General features: G+C 36.6%; 1 protein-coding gene across 1 annotated transcript in view; it reads left to right on the top strand.

The window, feature by feature from the left end:
• The window catches only part of CCDC88A (coiled-coil domain containing 88A), a 185,109-nt gene that overhangs the window by 140,276 nt on the left and 33,301 nt on the right, over window positions 1-11,532 (top strand). Inside the window, exons 18-21 of the mRNA XM_007938006.2 lie at window positions 1,180-1,344; window positions 7,956-8,117; window positions 8,995-9,272; window positions 9,458-9,601. Of these exons, the coding sequence (XP_007936197.1) occupies window positions 1,180-1,344; window positions 7,956-8,117; window positions 8,995-9,272; window positions 9,458-9,601 (749 nt within the window). The remainder of the gene's footprint in view (window positions 1-1,179; window positions 1,345-7,955; window positions 8,118-8,994; window positions 9,273-9,457; window positions 9,602-11,532) is intronic.

The following is an 11,532-nucleotide window of genomic DNA, read 5'->3' as shown; positions in this document are numbered from 1 at the left end:
GTAGATACACTCCTTGGAGAGAACAATCATGGGAGAAAGAAGGGCTGCTTATGCACAAGGAGACAGCTCAGGGGTCAGGAGTGCATGGAGGGATGGACACAGGGAAGAGGTAACAATGGGGAGGAATTGGGAGGGGAGCTGTTGCATTGTGGTAAACTGTGGTTAAGGTCATGAGACAAAGTATGTGTGAACCGATGTATGGAAAGTGAATTTGCTCTGTAAATCTTCACCCAAATCACAATTAAAAAAGGAAAATCAAGATAACTTGCTAAGCTTTGAATTTCAAATCACATCCTATCTTAGTATCTTTAGTCTTACCCTCATTACTTTCTAACTCAGTAGTAGCAATATTAGTTTATTATTGAGTCATAAACTTTCTTAAAGTTTGCATCAGATGGTGGACTGTTTTCAACATTTCCATCCTTGACTTAAAAGTTTAGCAATTGAGGATAAACTAATGATTCAGGAGGTAAGTATAATAATAATCTGAGTTAAAGAGAATTATTAAATTCACTTTGGTAATTTTGGTAATACAAGATGAAGACTGAAGAATTGATGCATTTGAATTATTATATTGGTGATGAATATTGACTATACTGTGAACTGCCAAAAGAACAAACAAATCTGTCTTGGAAGAAGTACAGTCAGAAATTTCTAAATTGGCTATGTTGTTGTTGGTATATGCCCTTGAGTCGGCCCCGACTCAGCGACTCTTCCTTGGGTTTCCGAGGCGGTATCACTACAGAAGTAGATTGCCCAACCTTCCTTCCAAGGAGTGGCTGGCGGGTTTGAACTGCCAGCCTTATGGTTAGCAGTCAAGCGCCTTAGGCATTATGTTACCAGAGCTCCTAAATTGGCTATAGGTAATTCTAAAAAAGTATATAGCAACATGTCTAGTTAGTTTATTCTATTTTTACTGTAAACAATAGGATCTGTAATTATAAAATATATTGTAGGAGCACAGCACATGAACAGAGTATATTTAATACTTTTAAAAGGAAAGAATTTACATTTTAAAAAGCATAAATTGTGATCATAATAATAATGGTAAATGTATATATTACCACATTTTTAATTATATCTCTCATACCACTAGACCAGTACAGAGTTAAATTAATTGTGAGAGATATAACTTTGGTGTTTTTTCATCCCAGTAAAATATTTCAACTTATATTTTAGGTGAAAAAAAATTATGAAGCTCTCAAACAGAGACAAGATGAAGAAAGGATGGTACAGAGCTCTCCTCCAGGATCTGGTGTGGATAACAAATGGGAGCGAGAAAGTCAGGAAACTACCAGAGAGCTTCTGAAAGTTAAAGACAGGTTAATTGAAGTAGAAAGAAATGTAAGTATTTTAAAAATATTAGTAGAAAAAATGTTTACACATAAAGGATTGTGGGATATATAATTTATCTAATCTGGTTTTTAAATTTTAATTTGTATTTTGTTGACTGATTTATAATATTTAATATTAAAAAGACTAAAGAAAAAAGACTGAAGAGCTAATAACTTAGTATACTTTTCTCCATCACTGTCATGTAAGTATATCAGCAAGCTCTGACAACTCTCATCCTGAAAATAGAACTCAAACCTCTATCTACTTATACCTTTACTGCTACCACTCTAGTCTGAAGTACTGTCTTTCACCTGGACTCCTAATGTTTTGCTAACTCACCTCCCTCCTTCTATTTTTGGCCCACTCTAACCCAGTCTAGGGAGCTCTGGTAGCGTAGTGGCTAAAGCACTTGACTGCTAACCAGAAGGCTGGCGGTTCAAACCCACCAGCCACTCCTCAGAAGGAAGGTTGGGCAATCCTACTTCCTTAGTGATACTGCCTCGGAAACCCAAGGAGGGGTCACTATGAGTCGGGGCCGACTCGACGGCACACAACCACCACCAGTCTTAATGCAGTAGCCATATCGTGTCATTTCTCTACTTAAAATTTTCATTGACTTTCCATATGAATTAAAATAAAGTCCACCTTCATTCCCACGTCCTGTAAGATCCTTCCTGATGTTGCCCTGCCTATATCTGACCTTTTACCCTACCACTTCTCCAATAGTCCCTTCTTTTATCTGGGGCTAATAATCTGGAAAATGTTTAAAATAACACCTGGCACATAAGTAAGTTAATTCTATTATATTGGTCTTTTTTCTGTTTGCTTCCCCTGACTGGAACATATGTTTTGCTTCCTTCAGAGCAAAGTTTCCTATCAACTATCTCCTGCAAGAATTCTTCCCTGACCATTTTTCCTCAGTAAAGTTGTTGTTGTTAGGTGCCATTGAGTCATCTCCAACTCAGAACTACCCTATGCACAACAGAACGAAGCATTGCCCAGTCCTGTGCCAATCTTATGATCCTTGCCATACCTGAGCCCATCGTTACAGCCACTGTGTCAATTCATCTTGTTGAGCGCCTTCCCCTTCTGCATTGACTCTCCGCTTTACCAAGCATGATATCCTTCTCCAAGGAATGGTTCCTCTTGACAACGTGACCAAAGTAGGTGAGACGAAGTGTGGCCATTCTTGCTTCCAAGGAGCATTCGGCTGCACTTCTTCCAGGACAGATTTGTTAGTCATTTTAGCAGATGATGGTACGCTTAGCATTCTTCTCCAACACCACAGCTCAAAAGCATTAGCTCTTCTTTGGTCTTCCTTATTCATTGTCCAGCTCTCACATGCGTAAGAGGCTATTGAAAATACCATGGCTTGGGTTAGGCACTCCTTAGTCTTCAAGGAAACATCTTTGCTCTTCATCACTTGAAAGAGGTCTTTTGCAGCAGATTTGCCCAATGGAATACATCATCTGAAGTCTTGACTGCTGCTTCCATTGGTGTTGATTGTAGAACCAAGTAATATGAAATCCTTGACAACTTCAACTTTTCTCCATCCACCGTAAAGCTATTTATTGGACAGTTGTGAGGATTTTTGTTTTCTTTATATTGAGGTGTAATCCATACTGCAGACTATAGTCTTTAACCTTCACCAGTACATGCTCTTTCAGCAAGCAAAGTTCTGTCATCTGCGTATTGCAGGTTGTTAATGAGTCTTCCTCCAATTCTGATGCCACGTTCTTCTTCATATAGTCCAGCTTCTCGGATAATTTGCTCAACCTACAGGTTGAATAGCTCTGGTAGCATAGTGCCTAAGGCACTTGACTGCTCACCAGAAGGCTGGCGGTTCAAACCCACCAGCCACTCCTCAGAAGGAAGGTTGGGCAATCCTACTTCCGTAGTGACACTGCCTGCGAAACCCAAGGAGGGGTCGCTATGAGTCGGGGCCGACTCGATGGCAAACAACAACAAAACAGGTTGAAAAAGTATGGTGAAAGGATACAACCTTGACACACTCCCTTCTTGATTTTGAAGTATCCCCTTCTTCTGTTCAAATGACACCCTCTTGATCTATGTACAGGTTCTTTATGAGTATAATCAAGTGTTCCAGAATTTCCATTCTTCTCAACATTATCCATGTTAAGATTTACATAAAGCCTTGAGTTGCAATACTGAAAGATTCTATGGGAAAAATATTGAATGATGCGGGAAGCATCAAAAAAAGATGGGAAAAAATACACAGAGTCACTGTACCAAAAAGAAGTGGTCTACATTCATCCATTTCAGGAGGTGGCATATGATCAAGAACCAATGGTATTGAAGGAAGAAGTCAAGGCTTCTTTGATCTACACAACCAAATGCTTTTGCATACTCAATAAAACATAAGTAAACATCTTTCTGTATTCTTTGCCTTCAGCTAAGATCCATCTGACATCAGCAGTGATATCCCTTATTCCACGTCCTCTTCTGAATCCAGCTTCAATTTCTGGAAGCTTTCTGTCAATATACTGCTGCAGTCATTTTTGAATTGTCTTCAGCAAGACATTACTTGCATGTGATATTAATGATACTGTTCGATAATTTCCACATCCTGTGGGATCAGCTAGCTCTCTTTGGAATGGGTACAGATATGGATCTTTTCCAGTCAGTTGGCCAGGTAGTTGTCTTCCAGATATCTTGGCATAACTGAGTGAGTGTCTCCAGTGGGGCATCCATTTTTTGAAACATCTCAGTGGGTATTCTGTAAGTTCCTGGAGTCTTGTTCTTTGTCACTTCCTTCAGTGCAGCCTTGACTTCTTCCTTCAATGCCATTGGTTCTTGATCATATGCCACCTCCTGAAATGGATGAACGTAGACCACTTCTTTTTGGTACAGTGACTCTGTGTATTTTTTTCCATCTTTTTTTGATGCTTCCTGCATCATTCAATATTTTTCCCATAGAATCTTTCAGTATTGCAACTCAAGGCTTAAATTTTTTCTACAGTTCTTTCAGCTTGAGAAATGCTGACAGTGTTCTTCCCTTTTGGTTTTGTAACTCCAAGTTAGTAATTTCATTATAGTAATTGGCTTTGTCTTCTTGAGCTGCTCTTTGAAATCTTCTGTTGAGCTCTTTTATCTTGTCATTTCTTCCATTTGCTTTAGCTACTCTTTGCTCAAGGGCAAGTTTCAGAGTCTTTCCTGACATCCAATTTGGGTTTTCCTCTTTTCTCATCTTTTTTAATGACCTCTTCCTTTCTTCATGCATGATGTTCTTGATGTCATCCCACAATTCCTCTGGTTTTCTGTCACTGGTATTCAGTGCATCAAATCTATTCTTTAAATGGTCTCTAAATTCAGGGGGGATATTATCAAGGTCATATTTTGGCTCTTGTGGACTTGTTTTAATTGTCTTCAACTTCAACTTGATCATGCATATGAGCAGTTGATAGTTTCTTCCACAGTCAGATCCTGGCCTTGTTTTGGCCAAAGAATTGAACTTCTCCATCATCTCTTGCCACGGATGTAGTCAGTCTGATTCCTGTTTATTCCAGCTGGTGAAGTCCACATGTATAGTTGTCACTTTTGTTGTTGAAAAAAGGTATTTTCAATGAATAAGTCATTGGTCTTGCAAAATTCTGTCATGCGATCTCCAGCATTATTTCTATCACCAAGGCCATATCTTTCAACTACCGATAACTCGTCTTTGTTTCCAACTTTTGCATTCCAGTGACCATTGATAATCAACACATCTTGATTGCATGTTCAGTCAATTTCAGACTGCAGAAGTTGGTAGAAATTTTCAGTTTCCTCAATTTTGGCTTTGGTGGTTGGTGTGTAAATTTGAATAGTAGTAGTATTAACTGATCTTCCTTGTAGGCGTATGGCTATTATCCTATCACTGACAGCATTGTACTTTAGGACAGATCTTGAAACATCCTTTGTGATGATGAATGTCACACCATTCCTCTTCAGTTTTGTCATTCTCGGCATAGTAGATTATATAGTTGTCTGATTCAAAATGGCAAAAAACAGTCCATTTCAGCCAATAATGTCTAGGATATCGATCTTCATGCATTCCATATCATTTTCAACAACTTCCAGTTTTCCTAGATTCATACTTCATACATTCCGTCTTCTCATTATTATTGGATATTTGCATCTGCTCTTACTCATTTTGAGTCATGCCACATTGGCCAGTGGAGGTCTTGAAAGCTTCACTCTATCCATATCATTAAGATTGTCTCTACTCTGAGGAGTCAGCTCTTCCCCAGTCAAATTTTGAGTGCCTTCCAACCTAATGGGCTCATCTTCTGGCACTATATCCGATAGTGTTTCAGGGCGATTCGTAAAGTTTTCCAGTAATATCTCAGACAGTGTTTCACTGCTATTCATAAGGTTTTCACTGGCCAATTGTTTGAGAAGTGGAAGGCTTCTTTCTTCTTCCTAGTCTATCTTAGCCTGGAAGCTCCACTGAAACCTGTCCCCATAGGTAACCCTGCTGGCTTTTTGCAACATGGTGTCAAAGCCTCCAGCCTCACAGCAATATTTAAGCTACCACTGGACAACAAGCTGACAGACAAGTTCGTCTGCCTTGTTGTTCCTAACCCCTCTGTACCTTGGGCCCCAGCCTTAAAATACAGCTGACCTCATACAAAAAGCAGCCTCCAAGGGAATAGTATGGAACAAAACTCAAAATCATTTGAAAAAAAAAAAGAGGTGGGGGGGACCAGTTTTGCTGGCCTGATAGAGCCTGATGGAACCACTAAGACTTTGGCCTCTAGCTGCCCTTCAGGTCTGGAATTGAATCTACCCCTGCAGCTTCCAGCCAAACAAAAGACAGGCATATGATGAGGTGAATATTTACCCTAGGTAGATACCCTTCCTGGAGAGAACAATTATAGGAGAATAGGAGGGTTGTATATGCACAGGGAGACAGCTCAGGGTGTAGGAGTGCATGGAGGGACACAGGGAAGAGAGAACTATGGGGAGGAAGTGGGAGGGGAGCTGTTGCATTGTGGTAAATTGTAGTCAGTGTCATGAGACAAAGTGTGTGAACTGCTGTATGGAAAGTGAATTTGCTCTGTAAACTTTCACCCAAATCACAACTGAAAAAAAAAAAAAAGCAGCCCCTAATCCCCAGCCCCACCTGCCTTGGGCCTTGGCCTTAAAATACAGACACCCCCAAGTGAAAAAGCAGCCTCCAGCCCTAGTAAAGTAGCTATCCTCAATCTAAACTATTCAGTATCACATTGCCATATTTAGCTACCTCATAGCGTTTATCACTAAATTACGTATTTTTATTCATTTGTTTATTATTTACCTACTGACAGCACCATGTATGCATGTAGCTTGTCTGTCTTTTTCACACTGTTCCTCTGGTATCTAGACTCACTCTTGGTAAATAGTAGGCACTTGAATAATTGCTAAGTGAGTAAGTATTTGACAGTAAGCAGTACGCAAATTAATTCCACAAACATCTTTCAAAGATGAATGAGTTTTAAGAACTTACATGCAAAATGCAAATAAGTAAAATAATTGTGGTTGTTCCTACTTTTTAACATAAAAAGTAATATAGATACTTCATTAAAAACTTAATTAAAAACAAAAAAAGTTATAAAACCAAATCTTAATCTCCCATACCATTGATTCTTACTTCCTCACCCAAAATAACCACTGTTAGCAATTTCATGTGTGTCTTCCCTGAAAAATTTCTTTAATATTTATACCTGTGGAATCATTTGTGCAATATTCTTATTGTATTTTTCAATTATATTATCTTGGAGGCTTCCAATTTAACAAATACAGATATATCTTACTTTGTTCAGTGATTGCATATTATTCCATAGTGTGGACATTTTTTAAAAATTTATTACACTTATAAATGTGCATGTAAGGTAGTAAATTCCTTACATTGGAATTCCTGGGCTAAAGAATATATGTATAATATTCATATGTATATATGCATGTGTGTGTTTAACTTCAATTGATTTTATCACATTATCCTTTAAAATTCATATACATATGCTTCTCTTCCAAATATTTTCATTTGTAAAACACTTAGTTTTGTTGCTGACCCATGGAGCCACCATATTTATTTATATTTCAGTTTGGACAAATTAGAAAAAGGCATCCTGACCCCCCCACACCCACTCCCAGGTTGTATACAACCTCCACTCATCCTGGGCACTCTGGCCCTTTTGTGTAGTTTAAAAACTCCATTCTAGTTTCTTGTATCAATAAATATATTTAGAAAGAAATATTTTTTTCAGATATTATAAAGCACACAGGCACAATAGTATATTAAGATTTTAATGTTACTTTCTTTTTCATGGGTTAAATATGTTTTCATTTGGGGATAGAGGATAATGTTTTGCTTTTTCTCTTTTATGATTGTTGAGGTTTTTAGATTGTAATGGTAATAAATGGGAGCTCTGGTGGCATAGTGCCTAAGGCACCTGACTGCTAACCAGAAGGCTGGCAGTTCGATCCCATCAGCCACTCCTTGGAAGGAAGGTTGTGCAATCTACTTCATAGTGATACTCCCTTGGAAATGGTAATAAATGCTCATTGTATAAAATTCAAGTATCTGTAATAGAAATATTTTAATGTTACTTTTATCTTTAATGTGTGTTTTCTTTGTTAAGAATGCCACACTGCAAGCAGAGAAGCAAGCATTGAAAACTCAACTGAAGCAACTTGAGACCCAGAACAATAATTTGCAGGCTCAGATTCTTGCACTTCAGAGACAGACGGTATCATTACAGGAGCAGAATACCACTCTTCAGACACAGAATGCCAAGCTTCAGGTCGTAATATAATATTTTGGGGATATGCTTTTAAAGTAGGGAGGCTAGACATAAGAACATTCTTTCTTAGTGAATTTACTAATTAATTGAAGCTAAATGAAAATATTTTTACTTAGTGCCTTGCCATATTTTCAAATAGTAGCACTGTTTAAATACCAGAACCTCTAAATATTAGTTATAAGTTCATTCAACACATAGAAATAAAATAAAGATAATTTTACTTGTATTTACTTTATAAGCTTTCCCTCATTTAAATAAATTGATTATAATTAATCAGAAAATCTTGAATAGTTGTAACATACCATTCCTTATTTAATTTTTACAGATTTCTTATCAGATTAGTTAATGGAAAATAACAGAACATAGAAATGATATCTTTTGACTCGTCCTTAGTTCAAAAGATCCATTTTAGGATAATCAGGTGGAAAAAAGTACAGCTCTCTGAAACCTCTTAAAGGGCAAAAAAAGTTCCCTCTTTGAATCTAACATTCTTTCTGTAACCCTTTCCAAGTGGTAAAGTAAATACTAAATGAATTTAGACTCTTGAGAAAAATTCAAATTGAGTTTTCATGAGTAATTGTTCAGTTCTGTCAACTACTAAATTCTAGAAAATGATAACCGAGCATTTCCAGTTCTGTACTTTCACATATATGGAATTCAAACCTAAGTACACACACACACACACACACACATATTATTTCAAAGTACAAATAAAAAATTAAGTGATAGGCTTTATCTTTGGGAAGCTAAAATTTAAAATTTTCCAGTATAATAGAACATACCTACTATGACTTACTTTTGGCTTCTTAAAGTTAACATTGTAATCTTTTATTTTTAAAAAATGACAACATGTCTTATGACAGTTACACTTTTGTAGGTTGAAAATTCTACCCTTAATTCTCAAAGTACCTCACTCATGAACCAGAATGCACAACTCCTAATCCAGCAGTCTTCCTTAGAAAATGAAAATGAATCTGTAATCAAAGAAAGAGAAGACCTGAAATCTCTCTACGATTCTCTGGTCAAAGATCATGAAAAGCTGGAACTTCTTCATGAACGACAGGCTTCAGAGTATGAATCTCTCATTGCTAAACATGGAACACTAAAGTTTGCCCACAAAAATCTTGAGGTGGAACATAAAGATCTTGAAGATCGGTAATTTATCATGTTTTCTCATATTATAAATTTAAAACCATTTTTCTTCAAAGAGTGCAATGAATTTTAAGGGTTACAAAGTTCTAAGATATAATTTATATAGAAAATTTTATTTAAATTTACTTGTGTTTATTGTGATTTATTAAATTACTTGTTTCCTTCATTTCTAAATTTTTTTTTCCCAGTTACAATCAGTTATTAAAACAGAAAGGACAATTGGAAGATTTGGAAAAAATGCTCAAAGTAGAACAGGAAAAAATGCTGCTTGAAAACAAAAACCATGAGACTGTAGCTGCAGAATACAAAAAACTTTGTGGTGAAAATGATAGGTAATAAATAAATATTTATATGTTTTAGATCTGTATTATCCTTTTCATCTGAGGTGTATATACTGCCTCTTTATAGTACCAATCAAAATTTGAACTCAAAATTTTAAAAACTAGAATATACTGTTTGTATAGTTTTATAGGTTTTTACATGTGTTTTTGTGATATATTAAATTACATGTTTCCTTCATTTATAAAATATTTTTTCCTGAGGAAATATTATAGACCAAATACCTTGTCTTTTTCCCCAATTACAATCAATTATTAAAACAGAAATGACAGGGGAAAAAAACAACCAAAGTAATAAGTAACTTTTCCAACAGAATCACACAGTTCCTTATGGAATGCTCAGACAAGAACCTTGTATCTCTGTTTTTCCTTAATACTTTGTTTTATTCAATCAAGTTTTTAAGTTTACAATAAAATTTCTTTACCTTAATAGCATTTCTGTGCTCTATTGAGAGAAAATTTAATGAGGCCTTTTTTGTATCTTTCTTTTTACTAGTCTGGTATCCCAACTCTTGTCTTTCGAAATTGCTACAAATGAGCAGCTGTATAATTTCCTAGATGATTGATTTGTACCTATTTTTAACTATCTTATGTGATAATGGTCTCATATTGCCATAAGGCAATTATTTTTGATTAAAAGACTTGGGAAAGCAAAACTTCTCAACTAGGTATTGATTAACCTGCTTTATAAAGGTACATTTTCAGAAGCTATAAAGATATATATTCAGAAACTTTTTTGAAAAGTTTTTGGACACCTTAAACGTTTGCACACTTATATTGCATGCCTGTACACTTAAGTTACCATGACTAAAGTGCAGAAGGCAGCACACAAAATTCAAATGGAGTTTTCTTATTTGTCCAATTATTAATTTAATGTGGTCTATTTTTAGAATTAAACTTGTTTCTTCTTTTTAAAAAAATACATAAGCTTCCAGAGCCATCTCATTTTCACATGCAGTAGTTTTGAAATGGGTTTACCCTAGTTGTTAAAAATAGAACTTCTCTAGTCGGGAATTTGAACTGCAACAGATTTAATTCCAGCCTCCACAATCAAGGCTATATGGTTAGCAGATAATATTTCTACATACGTATTTGTATATGCTGTAAGAATGGCCTTATAACTAGAACTAATAGGGGGCAAAGTTATGAGTCAGCCACCCTGATGGAGCGAGTTGTTGGACCTGTGGGCTCAGGACCATGGTTGCAGGGGACATCAACCTCAATTGGCATAACATACCATGCAAAAACATTATTCTACATCCTACTTTGGTAATGACTGCTGTCTTACAAGCTTGCAAGCAGCCATCTGCATGCAACAGATGGGTCTCTCTTCATCCAGAGCAAAGAAGATTAAAAAAGAAACAAAGACACATGGAAACAATTTGACCAAGGGACTAGTGGACCATATGAACCTCAGCCTATATGACCATGAGACTAGAAGAACTAGATGGTGCCTGGCTATCACCATCAACCACTCAGGAAGGAATCAGCGCAGAAAATCCTGGATAGATTTGGAGAATATTGTGGAACAAAACTCAAAATCATTGAAAAAAAAAAACAAAAAACAGAGTTACTAGCTTGATAAAGCCTGGTGAGACCACCAAGACTTTGGCCCCTAGTTACCATTCAGGTCTGGAATTGAACTCACTCCTATGGTGTCCACCAAATAATAGATAGGCATATGGGGTGAACATTTACATCAGGTAGATAGACTCCTGAGAACGATCAATTGTGGGAGAACAGAAGGGCAGTATTTGCACAGGGAGATAGCTCAGGGAGCAGGAATGCATAGGAAAGGAAGACACAGGGAAGAGGTAACTAGAAGAAGGAAGTGGGAAGAAAGCTATTAAGTTGTGGGGAATTGCAGTCAATTTCATGGAACAAAATGTATATGAACTGCTGTATGGAAAGGAATTTGCTTTGTA

Source organism: Orycteropus afer, unplaced genomic scaffold (genome assembly GCF_000298275.1).
Source record: "Orycteropus afer afer isolate SDZICR_OR568_19922 unplaced genomic scaffold, OryAfe1.0 scaffold00046, whole genome shotgun sequence".
In the NCBI taxonomy this organism is placed as follows: Eukaryota; Metazoa; Chordata; class Mammalia; order Tubulidentata; family Orycteropodidae; genus Orycteropus; species Orycteropus afer.
The sequence above is the reverse complement of the archived record's forward strand: the minus strand, read 5'-3'. Positions and strand labels throughout refer to the sequence as shown.